This window comes from Mirounga angustirostris, unplaced genomic scaffold, assembly GCF_029215605.1.
Source record: "Mirounga angustirostris isolate CCGP_5_RB_7025 unplaced genomic scaffold, mMirAng1.0.hap1 SCAF_17, whole genome shotgun sequence".
NCBI lineage: Eukaryota > Metazoa > Chordata > Mammalia > Carnivora > Phocidae > Mirounga > Mirounga angustirostris.
The window spans coordinates 4,487,106-4,503,816 of NW_026991725.1; the positions used below are offsets into that span (position 1 = coordinate 4,487,106).

At 48.2% G+C, this 16,711-nt stretch overlaps 1 protein-coding gene across 3 annotated transcripts in view; it reads left to right on the forward strand.

Moving 5' to 3' along the window:
* Nucleotides 1-16,195, forward strand: part of FAM222B (family with sequence similarity 222 member B) — a 78,913-nt gene extending 62,718 nt beyond the window's left edge. Inside the window, exons 1-3 of one of the 3 annotated variants that reach the window (XM_054510968.2) lie at nucleotides 4,891-5,012; nucleotides 8,058-8,100; nucleotides 12,260-16,195. In XM_054510968.2, the coding sequence (XP_054366943.1) occupies nucleotides 12,277-13,866 (1,590 nt within the window). In that variant the 5' untranslated portion in view covers nucleotides 4,891-5,012; nucleotides 8,058-8,100; nucleotides 12,260-12,276 and the 3' untranslated portion in view covers nucleotides 13,867-16,195. Of the gene's footprint in view, nucleotides 1-4,890; nucleotides 5,013-8,057; nucleotides 8,101-12,259 lie in introns of those variants that run through there. The other 2 variants (XM_045889506.3, XM_045889507.3) reach the window with 2 other exon arrangements.
* Nucleotides 16,196-16,711: the final 516 nt, after the last annotated feature.

Below are 16,711 nucleotides of genomic sequence, written 5' to 3' on the forward strand. Positions count from 1 at the left end.
AGAGCGGTATTTTGATGTTTCCCTTAGGTTTTAGCCTAATTTCTTGGACCCCAGGAGTAAAGGAACAGGGAGAAAGCAGTAGGATAAAATTTTTTCCCTGTTATCAAAAAATAGTCTTTTTAAATAAGGTTTTAACTCACAGATGAGAAGGCTTTAATCAGAGATACTGAGGACTCTTAAATTAATGCAGTTTTGCGGGATTAATCATACTCTCTTAAGATGCATGTCTGCAGGATTTTCACTGTTGGATATATTTTATAAAGTGAACTCAGATAAGGAGCATAACATTTCTTTACCTGTGGTCACAGAGATGGCACTGGTATCAGTTTCAGTTTTTAATTAAAGACCACAAATGACAAATCTTTGAACCACAGCATGAATCAGAAAGTCGGCTAGTCAACCTTTTTTTTTGAGGGGGTATTCTTTTTGAAGGTGGGGGTTGCAGGCAGGGAAGGGAAAGCAGGAGAGAGAATTGGCAGAGAAATGTAGTGGGAGGCAGTAGATTGTGGGTGGTGAAACTGGGCTGGAAGTGATGGCTCTAGACCACTTCACCTCACCCCAGAGCCCTGAGTAAAAATAAATCCCTTTTCTAGCGCTTGATCTTCTCTCCTCTCCCTTCCCTACCTTTCAGTGGTCTTAAGCATGAGCAGGGACAAGCAGCACAAACACGACTGAGGTTTTCTTACAGGCACAGAGATAGTCCTAAGGTAGAGATAGTCCTTTATCAGGTGCCACCCAGGAAAACAAAGTGTGACATCACACTCTAATATAACCTTTGGCCGTCTTCTGACAGGGATGGCAGAGGGTGGGCATAGAGGGGAGCAGATGGAAGTACTTTTGGAATTTTCCCGTGGGCACAAGGGGTTTGTTCCTTAATTAGAGGTAGTCTGGTAAATGCTTACACTGGTGCAAATGCCCCGGGAGAATTTGAACACCTTTGTTCTGGGCTTACTGTGATATTACAGTCCCCCTGCTTAGGGGGCAGACCAGCTGGCGGCAGGAAAGCTGGCTGAGAGCTCACTTGGCCTGAGCTCTAGATTACTACTTGATTCTGTTTAGAATTTGGGACCTGAATTTTGAGGTCCTTTGAGAAGGTAATGCTAGTGTTGATTTCTGGCCCTGCTTGTGCTTCTGGAAGTAACAACTGTAAAATTATATTGGAATTTGCTTTTTAGAAAAAGCCAGGTGGTAATCAGAATGTGTGGGTGGTTTGAAGTTTGGTTTTTTTGTTTTGTTGTTTAAAGAATTATTTTGAGAGAGAGAGTGTGTATGTGAGTGGCGGGAGGGGGCAGAGGGAGAGGGAGAGAATCTTCAAGCAGACTCCCCGCTAAGCACTGAGCCCGACATGGGGCTGGATCCCAGGATCCTGAGATCATGACCTGAGGCCGAAATCAAGAGTTGGATGCTTAACCTACCAAGCCACCCAGGTGCCCCTGGTTTGAAGTTTTTAAACAAAAGGCCTGTGCTCCGCTACCAGGCTTCCAGAAGAGTAGTTTATATTGTGCATACTTGCTTCTAGAATGGGTTCTGGAAGGAAGTTGCTTCCTTCCTGTTTCATCACAACCCTTGTGACCTTGCCATATTCCCTGCCTTCCCTGCCCTAGCAGAATCTGATTCTTAACTTCGGTTGAAACTGGTCAAGGGGCTTGAAGTCTTCCTTAAGTACAGAGGGCAGTCTTTTGGAAAGGATGACAGATAGATCCCTGAACCATACCACCCTGTACACTCCTGATCTCGTCTGATCTCGGAAGCTAAGCATGTTCAGGCCTGGTTAGTACTTGGATGGGAGATCCCTGAACTTTTTTTTTTTTTTTTTAAGATTTTATTTATTTATTTGAGAGAGAGAGAATGAGAGACAGAGAGCACGAGAGGGAAGAGGGCAGAGGGAGAAGCACACTCCCTGCTGAGCAACTCCGGCTCCATCCAGGACCCTGGGATCATGACGTGAGGCAAAGGCAGATACTTAACCTACTGAGCCACCCAGGCACCCTGATCAATCTATAATCTTAACTGTTATTTTATATTGTATTCTCCTGCTTGGGTCTTAGAATTCTTTTTTTTTTTTATAAAGATTTTATTTATTTATTTGAGAGAGAGAATGAGATAGAGCATGAGAAGAGGGAGGGTCAGAGGGAGAAGCAGACTCCCTGCCGAGCAGGGAGCCCGATGCGGGATCGGGACTCCAGGATCATGACCTGAGCCGAAGGCTGTCGCTTAACCAACTGAGCCACCCAGGCGCCGAGATCCCTGAACTCTTAAAGAAAGGGTCACAAATTGGTGGCTGCACTCTTAGCAGCCTGGATGATGAGTTTTCTAAACTTGCTGGGTGGTCTTTGTTGGGGACATGATCACGGAGGGCCCCAAGCTCTGGTATCTTTCTTCCTCATTCACCCCCTCCTGTCCAAACTAAAAATGGACTTTTTGGAGTCTTTATTTTATTTTATTTTTTTTTTAAGTAAACTCTACACCCAGCATGGAGCCTGAACTCAACTCCGAGAACAAGAGCTTCATGCTCCACTGGCTGAACCAGCCAGGCGCCCTGACTTTCTGGAGTCTTTACAGAATTCACCTATTATTTTTGCTCCTACGTTCGCTATTAATAAATCCATTACTGTGTCTTTGTCACAGTTTAGCTGGTTTAATTGTCTCCTCTTCTTCCTGTTGAAATCCAGAGTTGTGGTTTTGAGGGGCAGTATGTTATGGTCAACTTGTTGGATCCACAGTCCCCCACCCTCATCTCCTTCTGGTTGTAGGCAACAAGATTTAATAAGTATGTCAGAGATTGCAGTGATCGTGCATAGATTGGTTCCTTCCAGAAAGTACAGGGGAAGAGTGTATCTGCCAGACAGCTTAGTGAATGTGTTCTCTGAGCCTCCATCATCGCAGCATCTCTGCTATCCGGATGAAATACAAAGCAAAATGTACTTGGCTCGTTGGAGGGTCTGCAAGGAGACCACTGTGGCTGAAAGTCGAATCAGCAAGAGGAGCAGTGGGGTTAGAAGATGAGGTCAGAGAAGTAGTAGTAACAGATCGTGGTAGGCCTTGTGGACCTGTTAGGATTTTGTGTTCGAAGTGAGATGGGGAATCATTGGATATTTTTGAGTTGATATGATTTCTAATTAAAAAAGTAAATTACTCTGGCTGCTGTGTGGAGAATAGACTGCTTGATAGGGGCAAGGGTGGAACAGAGAAACCATTTAGAAGGCTATTGTAGTAATCCAGGCTAGAGATGATTAGATGACAAGTGAAATTATTACCTGTGTCCAGGAAAGGTTGGGAGACCTAATTAAGAAAACCTCACTAATGCCCCTCATACAGCCCATTTCACAGTATTAGCTCCAGTATTCGCTAATTCCCTTCCTTTCCTTGGATTTTGCCTTCTCCTATATAGGACCATAGGGGAGAGGTTATTAAATAAAGAACAGCCTTCACAAGGGAAGGAATTGTAAGCAGTACCTCAGTCATTTGACCCCAACAGAAGCCTTTTTATTTCTTGAGGCGCTGCAGTTGGCGTCCTGTGTACATTCTGTTATCCCGCCCACCGGAGACCTGAAAAGGCAGGGTCTGTGCTAGAACTCTGGGCAGCTCAATTCTCATTGAGGCATTCAGTCTTCAGTTCTTTCTGCAGTTGGTATCTTAGACACAGTTTAAGCAGCCTCTTTTTACAAAGTATCTTTTCAGCTACCTGGCCTTGCAAGCTGGAGCTCTCTGATACTCATCGGGACAAGGTAGTTTCACATACCTGAGAGGGCTCCCAAAGAGAAAGAGGATTTGTGGTCTTTGTTTTACACTTGAGCTCTTTCCCCACTCCTCTTTTGTTGGGATTAAAGCCTTAACGTGCCACCTGGATTTCTGGGTTTTGCAGTATGGAAAAGGAATTCCATGTATTTTAGTACATTATACTTGTTTGAGAAGAGCTTGGTCCTTGGTACACGGGAGCTTATTCCCTACAGAGGCCACATCAGGTCTGCTTTCTTGGGTAGGTCTTGTTGGTAGACGTTACTGAGGAAACCATGCTGTCTTGACATAATGTCAGGATTACTTGCCTAGAGAGGGCTGCTGGCAGCCTACAACCTCCTTGATTTATTCTGGGAACAATGCAGTTTTTTTCCTGGTGGCCAGGGGGTCTAATTGTGTGACAGGCAGTAGGAAAGGTAAATCCCCAGAAACTTAAGACTTTGCTTTAACAGTAGTTAATTGTGTCTCCTAGGATGCTTTGCCCCTTCTTCTAAAAGTGAGCTCAGATTACTGCCATTTCAAGTTGGACTTTGGGTGCCTTTGCAGCTCATATACTATACTGCTTCTGGAAATGTCTGACTGCTCCCGCCCCAGTCAGGTCTGTAAATAGACTGAGCCAGGACCTATGAAGGCCAGCTGTCTTCAGAAACCCTGTTCTATTTTCAGGGAGAAATAATTTTTCCCTTCACTTCAGTTAGAATCTGCCCTAGCCTTTCTGTTCCTGCCTTCGCTGGGGCACGGATGAGAGCTAGCATGCCATGTATCTAGCAATCCCGTGGGCCTGCCCAAAAGTAGTAGGGAGAGGCCATCTACAGGAAATGCACATGCTGAAAGTGCATCCACAGCTGGTGAACATAAGACTTTACAGATGCACCTTATTTTCCAGTTATTTGTGTGGATAGGTATTTCCGGTTTTTATTTCTCCCCACCCATGTATCTGTGCTGACTGAAACATCATTTTAGCTATAGTAATAGTTGGGAGCAAATTGTTGCTGCAGATAGAGACATTGATGTATTTTCAACCAGCATGCTGCTAATTAAATTGCTTAGCTATCTAAATGTGGGCCTCTGCTGCTCATATCCAATGTCCCTGGTATCTTCCTTGAGTGAGTTGCCTTGTATTCTCTGACCTTGTTTTTTCGTTCATTGCAGTGTGAGTGACTGCCCCATGTTGTGTTGATGCCAGTCTGCCATGCTCGCCTGTCTGCCAGGGCCAGGTGACCTGTCCTTTCAGCTTCTTTCTCACACGCAGATGAACACTGGACTTCAGAAATGTAAGTAATCTGGATCCCAGGGAAGGATGTGATACTTATTTTGTCCCTACATGTGGGTAATCACAGAGGCACATCAGGGGTATGTTGACCGTGAACTTTGGTACCTCCAAGATATTCTTCAGCACAGACAGCAGGAAAGCAGCTGACAGACTTGTCAGCAATGTGGACACTTTTCTGATCAGAGAGATCCTCTTAAATACTAGAATTCCTCATTGTATAACATCTGAATTATCACTGTTGCTGATAGCTATCTGTTGAGCAACAAAGCTATAAGGAGTTTTACACAATATGTATGTAACCCTTCAAAAAGGTATTTCAGTTTGAACCCCCATGAGGAATTGAATGAAAACTCACACTCTTGATTACTTACTATATCTCTGAAACAAACTATTTGCCCTTTTTTGTTGTTTTGGACTCTCTGAGCATTCTCTACCATGGAAACCGTTCCCTTTGGCTTTGCTGTCTGCTGAACCAGTGACCTCAGTTCATAAGTAAAGATGCTTTCACCTCCGGAAGGGATAGGGAGCTTTCTCAGTCTCTGGGTATATTCCTGCTAATAAACTTGCTCACAAGATTGAACTTTTGAGAACTATTAGATTCCTGTCTTTTTTTCTTTTTCTTTCTTTCTTTTTTTTTTTTTTTAAAGTAAACTCTATGCCCCACATGGAGCTTGAACTCACGACCCCGAGATCAAGAGTCACATGCTCTACTGACTGAGCCAGCCAGGAGCCCCAGATTCCTGGCTTCTATCCCTGCACTACAATGATGTGCAAGGAAAAGATTCTTTTCCTAGCTCTTTACCGTGTCCAGTGTCTTCAAGTATAAATACTGCCCTAAATTTGGGATAGACCTTCCTTTCAGAGCAAAAGGGGAAATCACTGAGTCTTCTAGGCTTACCCCCCCTTTTTTTTTTTTTTTTAAAGATTTTATTTATTTATTTGACAGAAAGACAGGGTGAGAGGGAACACAAGCAGGGGGAGAGGCAGAGGGAGAAGCAGGCTTCCCGCTGAGCATGGAGCCCAATGCGGGGCTCGATCCCAGGACCCTGGCATCCTGACCTGAGCCGAAGGCAGCCGCTTAACCGACTGAGCCACCCAGGCGCCCTGGTGCTTCAGCACCTCTATGACAGGCTGGTAAACTTTTTCTGTAAAGGGCTAGATAACAAATATTTTAGGTTTTGTGGGCCATATGGTTCCTGTTGGATCTACTCTGAGCTGCTGTTGTAGGGCAAAGTCAGCTGTAGATTACATGTAAATGAATGAGTGTGGCTGTGTTCTGATAAAACTTTTTACAAAAACACAGCAGCTCTCCTTTGGCCCACAGGCTTTTGTTTGCTGACCCCTGCTATCTTCAGAAGTTAAAAATGGTCTAGTCTCTTGACTTCCTTTCTTTGAAGGAGAGTAAGACTCAAAGCCTGGCTAGTTCTGAAATTTGGCCAGTGAATCCAACTCATGTAATGACAAAAGCTGAAAGTAACAGTCTTCCTTCTGCAGCTGCCTGACCCAGTAGGCAAGCTATGCTATGCTGTACCAGCTTTCCCCCCAGTCTTTCTCTTAATAAATGATAATTGGGTGATAAAGTTTTATGTGCTCCCTGGCCACTGAAATCTGCATGCTAACTGCATTTTGAGTGGTTCTGGGGTTCCAGGGACACAACTGGAGAAGGAGGTATACTTGGAAGCATGACAGAGGAGCTCACTGACTTTCTTCTATGTTCCTTCATGTACTCAAACAGCTTTACCCAGAGATGGGATATCAAGGATGAGTCATTTGGGAGGAAAAGCAAATTGGCAGCTTTATCTTGGGTACTGACTTTGGATCTCCACTCCCTTTGTGCCCAAGCAGCCTCAAAGTAGCCTCTGCCAACCACTGTCTTCAAATTTTATTCAAGAATTGAGATAACCTTCTTCCCTGGTTTCAAGCTTGTCTCTTTGTTTGGGGGGATAGTGTATTGGAATCCCTTTGTCTCACTTGTTGCTATCTTTAACTATACCCAAGCCTTTGCAGAGAAGAAAACCTGATGGTGTTTTAAGCTTACTTGGTTTCTTCTCACCTCTCCCAAAATGTATAAGAAAAAAAATTCTGCCCTGTCACTTACAGCTGTTAGCATTGAACATTGAAGGTGAGATGGAGCATAAACTCTCTCCTTTGGGACCTAGCAGCAAGGCCCTGCTCAGAGGCCAGGCCTCTCAGCTATAGAGACCTTAAAACCAGTTTTGTGACTCTGCTTTTCAGCCTTTTTCTGCCCCTCATCCTCAGGAGGGTTTTTTTTTTAAGATTTCATTTATTTATTTGACAGAGAGAGACACAGCGAGAGAGGGAACACAAGCAGGGGGAGTGGGAGAGGGAGAAGCAGGCTTCCCGTGGAGCAGGGAGCCTGATGTGGGGCTCGATCCCAGGACCCTGGGATCATGACCTGAGCCGAAGGCAGCCGCTTAACCGATTGAGCCACCCAGGCCCCTCCCCCCGCTCAGGAGGGTCTTATGAGTTGTTAGAAAGACAGAGCTTGATGTCTGGCGGGGCAGGGATGGGGTACAGATATTTATAGATTATTGTGCTTTGTATTGTAAGAGCTCAAGGCGGGAGAGATGTATCAGGGGTCCGCAGTGCTTGGCCAGCACTCTAAGTCACCTGGCTAATCGTTTTCCCCGGCTTAACCCACTACAGGTACAGAATCACAGGATTGAGCCCTTCTGACTCCAGCATTTCCTCATCTCCCCTTCCTTTTCTTCGTCTGTAGGAGGATGTAATGCATTTCCCATCCTAGATGTGGCATTTGCCGTGGGGCAGTCTGGATTAAGGAACACTTGGGCTTTGGTGGGTCCTGCACTCAATAGAGGACCACAGTTTGGGTTAGGTGGATACCCTCCTAGAGCTTTTCTAGATTGTATATTCCATGATGTCACTTGCTTTGAGAATTCTCAGCTGTTTTGAAACTTTACTTGGCAAAACTTCCTCTGACCCGTCTTTTCACAATTCCCCAGAAAATGTGTTTTTGAACATTTTTTTCTTCATTAACCCCAAGCCTCTGCTCTTACTTCCCCAGCTCACCACCAGGTATATCGTAGTGGCTCAGTAAGTATTTCTAGGTGAGTAGCTGAAATGACCAAAGGCCCTTGGTCCTCAAATCATCTTTTAGACAACAATTTTGACCTCCTTCATTATAGACTATCAGGGACTGAGACAAACGTCAAAATTACCCAGTTTTACTACTCCTTTCTTTGCCTATCTGCCCCCTAGTGGAAGGGCCTGGAAATGGTGAATTGGCCCAGTAACGGGATAAGCCCATAGAAATCTTAGAAATACTAGTTAATATTTGTTGATTGCTTACTATGTGCCAGGCCCTCTTTTGAGTATATTTATGTATGTTCTCATTCGTTCCTCAATAATCTCATACGAGAAACTCTTATCTTTCTTTTGAGGAGGAGACGTAGAGTAGCACCTCCAGCGTCCTATTATGTTCAGTGACTCGGCCGGAACTCACTCTTGGGTCAGACTCCGAAGCCAGTATTTGAGACACTGCCTGCGCCTCTCCACCTGTGATAGTTTCCTGCTGCAGATGGTCCTTGTGTCTTCTGACCTTCAAAATGGAAGGACAAACAGGGAGGCCCCTGAAGGGGAGCTGGGATTCAGGGAGATACCCGCCTCCCCCGACCCTGGGCCTCCCGCAGTTCCTGGAATAGACAGCACTGCTTTCTGCTACATTTAACTCCCAGACTCCAGTCCAGCGGGCTTTCTTGGTCGGGTTACTTTTTCTTGTCTGTGCGCAAACTCAACCAAACCTGCTCTCCTTGAATAATAACCTTTGATAGTCATGGTTCCTGTTCGCAGAGCTTTTCCCTGTTCACTGAATCTCTTGATCTTAGTAATTATGTGAGGTACGAGGGCGCCTGGGTGGCTCAGTCGATTGAGTGTCCGACTTGGTTCCGGCGCATGTCATGATCTCAGGTCATTAGATCAAGGCCCGAATCGGGCTCCACGCTCAGCATGGAGTCTGCTTAGGATTCCCTCTCCTCCTTCTCCCCACTTGCACACACGTGTACGCTCGCTCGCTCTCTCTCTCACTCTGAAATAAAATAGAGAAATAAACTCTTTTAAAAAATACGACAAAAAAAGATGACAGCAGGTATCATCCCTGTTTATAAGTGAAGAATGACTGAGACCCTGAGTAGTAGATAATAAAGCCAGTATTTGAATCTGGATCTCTAACTTTGTTCTAAGCACAGATTCCCTATTCTCTACGCTGCCTTATGTACCAATTAATGACACCCTTGGTACCAGCTATTTAAGTAAGTTGCTTACAGGGGTGCCTGGCTGGCTCAGTCTGTAGAGCATACGACTTTTGATCTCAGGGTTGTGTTTGAGCCCCACGTTGGGCATATAGCTTACTTAAAAAAATAATAATAAAAAGAAATAAGTTGCTTACAAAGCTGTGGTAACTGTGTTAGCTGTACACGTAGGGAAGATGTTACAGAAGAAAGAAGGCTTCCATCATGCCTGTGTGGGACTGAGATAAAGTGTTGAGAAAACTTGGTCTTTTTTTTTGAGGGCTGGGCTTAAGTCTGATACATGAGGTGGGTGGTGCTAGATTCCAAGAATATAGCCTCTTTTTTATCCAGTATACTCATATCATCCTAAGCAGTGTAAATGTCCCATTCCATACTCCTGAATCAAGCCAAGCTACCTTCTGTCTCTGCTAGGAAAAAAGAAACCACCCTGAGACTTGGTACTGACTTGGAGCAAAGGAAATCCATCAGTTAGCAAGCCACACTACCACTCTCTCTTACCTGACCTTCAAGGAGGGAAGCCCACCAGCATGGAGGAAGCCCAGGAGCAGACCTGTACTATCTGACTGAACTAAAACCCAGCAGCTTTTGACTGGCATTACTCAGCTGCGCCCGCTCAGTCAGAATAAAACCTATGCTGACGACACTGAGTCTTCTGCACGTCTGCTCTGGGGAAGGCACAGGGCTAGGAGTGTCAGCTGATTTTGACCAGTCAGACACTGAAGTACAGTGGCTGATCTGGGCAGTTTCTTTTCTTTTCTTTTCTTTCTTTTTTTTTTAAGATTTTATTTATTTTTTGACAGAGACAGCGAGAGAGGGAACACATGCAGGCTTCCCGCGGGGTAGGGAGCCCGACGTGGGGCTCGATCCCAGGATCCTGGGATCATGACCTGAGCCGAAGGCAGACGCTTAACGACTGAGCCACCCAGGCGCCCCTGATCTGGGCAGTTTCTAATGGAATTCTGGTGTCTTGAGGGACTATCCGTGATCCCAGATTTTTTGGTATTTTCTTATCCAGGAGAATGTAGCAAGGGTCAGAAAATGGCCCCACTTGATGGAGGCTGAAGCCCATTGAGAGTCAGTGGCTAATAAGAAGCAGCAGAACTCAGACTCTGCTCTCGGGGCTTTGATTCTGCTCATCAGCTAGTGCTTCCTAGTGAAGGTTTCTGGGCCTCTGAGCCTCCCTCTCCTTCCTGGCCTCAACTGTCACTGTCACATTCATCCTTTTAAGACCTTGTCCAAATCCGTCATCTTACAAACATTTCATTTATGGACAGAGCATCCGTTCTATGTGTGGTTAATAAAGCAGACCTCAAACGTTGTGGGAGTGCCTACAACATTGCGGCATTGTGCCCCTAAGAGCACAACTCTTTCTGTACTCTTGTGCTCAGTTCTACCTTGGTGCGCGTGGGACCAAATCTCCCTGCGCCTTGTGGACCTGAGCTCTCTTTTCCTGCCTCTGAGAGCAGCATTTTCTAAGCAGTTGCTGCCAGGCTAACCAGCAATGCCACCAAATGAAGGCAGCTGTGCCCTCTTCCTTCTAACCCACTCCTTGAGCCACTTCCCTTTCAGTTGATGCCCAGTGACGTGACTGAATGGGGTCTCCTTGGGCCAAGGCAGCTGAGGCCACAAGCTGGGCATTCAGTCAGCTTAGTCCTTGCTCTGTCCTGGCTGCCTCCTGCAAGGGGAGGAAATAGGGCGGGAGTTCGCTAGCTGAGCCTGGGCTCCCCGCCAAGCCCCTTCCTTCTGCTTGGGCAGTCTGGGGGCTTACTCATTCAGCAAGCCTTTATTAAGCACCTTCTGTGTATACTTAGGAAAGACCCTACCTCAGAGAGGGGGGAGAACAGAGCTGAGACCTTTTGCAGGAGCTTGGCATCCTTAAAGAGCTCTCGTTCTCAGAACCTTTTCCTTTTTGACTGGAAGTCCGACATCCGCTGGAGCCCCCCCCCCCCCCATGGGTGGCCGCTGGGGATGCGAACAAAGAGACCGTTAACGTTAATGAGGCACATTGAGTGAGTGGGCATTTCCGCAGTCTCCAAAGGAAGGCAGGTTTTTCTCTTTCATTTTGGAAAGTGACAGCTGACAAGGGCCGAATACAGACTATTTTTGGCTCTCAGGACTTAAAGATTCTCTGAATCCTTTCTTCTCAGCTCCCTCTGTGCTGTCCTGCCCCACCGGGAAATAAATAAAGCCTTTTGATCTTCACCCAGTCAGTCAGGCAGAGAGTGAGCTGTAAACAAAAGTGAACTTGTGACATAAGGCTAGGGGAGAGATGTTGGCAACTTACTGCTCTGCTCCTGCAGGGGGAAAAAAAAAAGCATCCTGTTTGCTGTGCCAGGATGCCCACCCAGGGGGTATGGTGCCCCAGCTGCCAAGGCACAAGAGAAAGCTGCTGCCTCCCTGGCCACCGCAGACTGAAGAGGCGTCACTGCGGGCACCCTCTTCACCCCGGTGTCACGGGAAAGGGACTGAGTGGCCACAGAGGGCCCTGACAAGCAGCTCCATGTAGAACCTTCACCCCCAAGGCCAGCATAGGCTGGTAGGAACTTGGAGAGAGTTCCGTGTAGGGGAACAACTGTCAGTTACCTTTGTGAGAATTGGCCAGGTTCTTGATTTCCAAGATCCGGGACCTTGAAAGTTGCTCTGCTCTTCTGATCTTTGGTGGCCTCGTTTATAAATGAGAATCCTGATCGTAGCTGCCTTCTAAAGCAGGAGTGATGATTCATTGAGATAGCCTGTCACTTAGCACAAGGCCTGACCAGTTGTAAGTATTGACTAAACATTAGTGGTGCTTGTTACTGTTGGGGTTCAGGGAGACTGGGTCTGAGATGAAGACCAGGATGACTTCCTTATCCCCCGCTCTACCCTACACCCTCAAAAGGGGAGTCTAGAAGGGCTGGTTGGCTTGGCACTGATGAGCTCCCTCTCCTTCTTTGCTCTCCTTACCCTTCTCTCTCTCTAGGGGACACTCCACAGAAAATGAGAGCTGCTCACTATCCTACCCCAGCCGAATTGGACGCGTATGCTAAGAAGGTCGCAAACAACCCACTGACTATAAAAATCTTCCCCAACAGTGTGAAGGTTCCCCAGCGGAAACACGTTCGTCGTACTGTGAACGGCCTCGACACGTCAGCTCAGCGCTACAGCCCCTACCCGACTCAGGCTGCCACCAAGGCAGGCCTGCTTGCCATTGTCAAAGTGCCAGCCAAAAGCATACTCAAGGACTTTGACGGCACCCGAGCCCGACTGCTCCCTGAGGCCACCATGAATCCCCCAGTGGCGCCCTGTGCTACTGTGGCACCCAGCACTTTAGCCCAGGCCCAGGCCCAGGCTCTGGCCCGCCAGCAGGCCCTGCAGCATGCACAGACCCTGGCCCATGCCCCTCCCCAGACGCTGCCGCACCCTCAGGGTATCCCGCCACCCCAGGCCCTGGCCCACCCTCAGAGCCTCCAGCAGCCTCAGGGCCTGGGCCACCCTCAGCCCATGGCCCAAACCCAGGGCCTGGTCCACCCTCCGGCCCTATCTCACCAGGGTCTCCAGCACCCCCCCAATCCCTTGCTGCATGGAGGTCGGAAGATGCCAGACTCAGATGCCCCCCCGAATGTGACCGTGTCTACCTCAACTATCCCCCTTTCGATGGCGGCCACCCTGCAGCACAGCCAGCCCCCGGACCTGAGCAGCATCGTGCACCAGATCAACCAGTTTTGCCAGACGAGGGCAGGCATCAGCACTACCTCAGTGTGTGAGGGCCAGATCGCCAACCCCAGCCCCATTAGTCGCAGTCTGCTCATCAATGCAAGCACCCGGGTGTCGACCCACAGCGTCCCTACGCCAATGCCTTCATGTGTGGTCAATCCCATGGAGCACACCCATGCGGCCACAGCCGCGTTGCCTGCCGCAGGCCCTGTCAACCTGCCCACGGGCATCTCTCGAGCCCCCACTGGCTACCCTAGCGACCTCAAGCCAGTCGCCTGGAACCAGCACCAGCTGGCCCACCTACAGCAGATGTGCAGTGAGGCTGGTGGGACGCCAGCCCCTGGCCTGACAGGCAAGCATGCAGCAGGACGTGAGTTGGCAGGGCCTGGCTTCGTGGGCAAGGCCCCTGCCTACCCGCAGGAACTCTGCCTGGCACAGTCCTTCCATCTGAAGCCACCCCTGGAGAAGCCAACCCCATCCCCACCCGTCAACGGCCTGGCAGCCCCACTGGCCTACCCCAATGGTCACTACTTCCAACCCCTGTGGAACAACATTCTGCCCACCCCCAATAGCGACAGCTCGGGGTCTCAGGACCTCGCCATGCCGTTCCATGGTGGGCAGCCCACGGGTGCACCCCTCGACTGTGGGACGGCTGCTGGGGCCCACTACCGAGCAGGGACCGGGGGCGGTCCAGTGGCAAGCCAGAACAGCTTGATGCAAACGGTGGATTACCTAAGCGGGGATTTCCAGCAGGCCTGCTTTCGAGAACAGAGCCTGGCCATGCTGAGCAAGGCCCACCGAGCCCCTGGCAGTCGAGCCCCTGAGCCCGCAGATAGTCGAAATCTTCATATTCAGCACCCTGGGTATAGATAGGGAGCCCTGGTGCCCTCCACAAGCTACAGATCGTACGTCACCCTCCTAGGTTTAGACTTACTTTTGAGTAATTGGATAGTTTCAAAATTTCACCGCTCCAATGTGATCATTCTTATATGTCTAAGAAAGGGAATTTGGTGGGATCTAATTGGGGACAGCAGGGGATCCCCTGTGCCCTCATCTTCCCCTCCACCATCCCCAGCAACTTCTGGGTTTATGTGAGGACCTAACCTCAACTCCAGGCTATTCTCTCTGCTGCCTCTCAGTCCCTTCACCTTGGCCATTTCCCACCAACCACCTCCCGTCTTTTCTTGCACCTCTGCCTGTTTTCCTTAGGACTGAGGTGTGGGGAAGGGAAGGGCCCTGGGGAAGGTGGCTGTGGTGCCCGGCCCCTCTCCCTGTCTGTCTCTGTCTCTTTGGGACTAAGAAGCCAGACTTCCTAAGTGCTCTGGAAGCTAATTCCTTACTCACCCAAAGATCTCAAAGCATAACAGACCCAGTCTTCACCTCCTCCCACCCCTCTCCATTCCTCAGGGCTTTGTGGTACACCTACGTTGATTCTGGGAGCCACTGCACTTGTCCTTGCTACCCTCCTCAAGGGCACCCTGCAGGCACTTGGCCATAGCCTAAAGGCATGGGGAGATCTTTGTATTGGCATCTTATTAGTTCCTGACTGCCCCCTCTTCCAGCCCTGGAGAAAGGTAGTAAGGTAGTGACCATTGAGCATACCCAAGATCCCTTTCTCACTGTTGTCTCTCCTAACTTACCTGCTGCTCCCATCCCTCGTGCCCTGCCAGAAACCAAGCAAAACAAAACAGGATCTTGAGGAACTAACTAGGTAAAGGATGATCACATTGGAGTTCGGAATTAAAAACACCAAAAAAAAGAAAAAAGAAAAAAGAAAAAAAAAAAGTTAAAATGCATTTGGTTCTCTCTACACTGGCTAAGAATATTGCTCTACACTGTAAGTTTTAAATGTCCTGTTTCTGTATGAATGTAGTGTGGGTTTGAGTAGCATTGTGTGAGCGGCCCCACAGGTACATTCACCTTCTCGTCACCTCCTCTTGCAGCCCCTCAGTTTAATGAAGAAAGAAAGAAAAAAAAAAAACAAAACACAAAGCCTTAAGCTCTTTGAATTCTTCCTTTACCAAATGAGCATGGTTCTAACAGCTGGAGGCGGACCTCCGTGGGAAACGGCCCCTCCTGCCCTTGCCCGCCGCCCTTCACACGCTCATCCTTCACCCCATGCTCAGTGTGTCTCATTCCCAAGTGGCAAATAGTTGGCTAGAAATTTAAAACTTTTCTGTAACTTTAAATTTAGATCATGTTTTGTAATTTTTTGCACCCTTCTGTTAAAGATACATAGTTGGGCTCTGACTTTTTTTTTTTTAAACCAAATTAAGCCCTTACCTTTCGTCTTGTCTCTGGGGAATGTGAGCTGATGTTCTTATTTAAGATTTGGGGTTTTGTTTACTATCCACTGTTCTTTAGCCAGAAATTCTCTAGTGATCTGAAGCAATGTGACTGAAGACCAGTTTTTAAATTATGTGTTGGCAAGTTGCCTTATATTTAAAAAGAGAAAAAAAAAAAAAGAAAAAATGCCTGATTGTGTTATGCCAAATGATAGCAACATGAAGTCCTAATTTATTGTTCCTGATTTCCCTGCTGTCTGTGAACACTGGTACCTCCCTGTCCCTGAGCCCTCGGGGGTACCTGCAGCTTCTGGGCAGGTCCGCCCCCCAAGGCATTGACCACCGTCTCACCCAGGGCCCCCTTCCTGTTCTCGCTTCTTGGAGTTATATTTTAAGAGCACCACTGTCTCCCCTTATCCCTTGTTTGATCTCCAAACCAGATATTTTTGCCGCAATTTTTTCCAATGCCTCTCCCTGAAAGGTGAGCTGCCATCTTAGGAAATTGACCAGACACCAACTTGGGGGCTTTAAATCAAACCTCAAACCCTCAAATCTCTTCCTGTGTAGGGGTGCAAATCTCTGAAGCTCTCACTCCCACCCCTAGTCTGCATGGAAAATGTACTGTGACCCCCCCCCCAACTGCCCTTGCCTTTGGTGTGAGATGTTTCCTAGTTCACCCTGAGCCCCTCTCCCCCTCTGCCAGCCAACCCCCAACCAGCAATAAGGGTCCAAGCCAGGGCCTCGTATCCACACTCCCTGCCTCCACCCCACACTGCCCCTAGGGAATACCGGATTCCGTACGCTGTCCACATACTGTAGCATTCATTCTCCAGCTCCCTCATCTTCTCACCTGTGGTGGTTTATGGGTGTGATGGGGTTTTTAAGATTATTATAAACCAGTAAAAAGAAAAAACTCACCTTCTGATCTTGTCCTATTCGTTGAATGCTGTGAATGTTTGAGGTGATTTTTCTTGTAGTGGTTTCTAACATGTCTCATTTCCAAAAGGGAAGCCAGTCCTCATTTTTAAGAGGGGAGCCGTAGAGTGGCGCACTCGGAAGCCCTCCCGGCCCGTTAGCCCAGAGCAGGCGCTGTGCTGGTTGGAAAGCACGGGGTGGTGGACCGCAGCCAGAGCCCCGGGCCTCTCGCTGGGCAGGGGTTTGCTGCCCTGCCTGCCAGCTCAGTGCTGCCATTTGCACTCCAAGGACCATTGAAAGGGGGGATCTGGTGTGCTGATGAGCCAACTGAAGACTAAATGCCCCTCCCTCCCCTTCTTCCACTTCCAGCACTTTTTTTGTTTTGAAGCTTGTATTTATTTGACAGGGAGAAGCAGGGAGCCTGATGCGGGGACTCGATCCCAGGAGTCTGGGATCATGACCTGACCGAAGGCAGACGCTTAACGAATGAGCCACCCAGGCGTCCCCTGCCCCCCCCA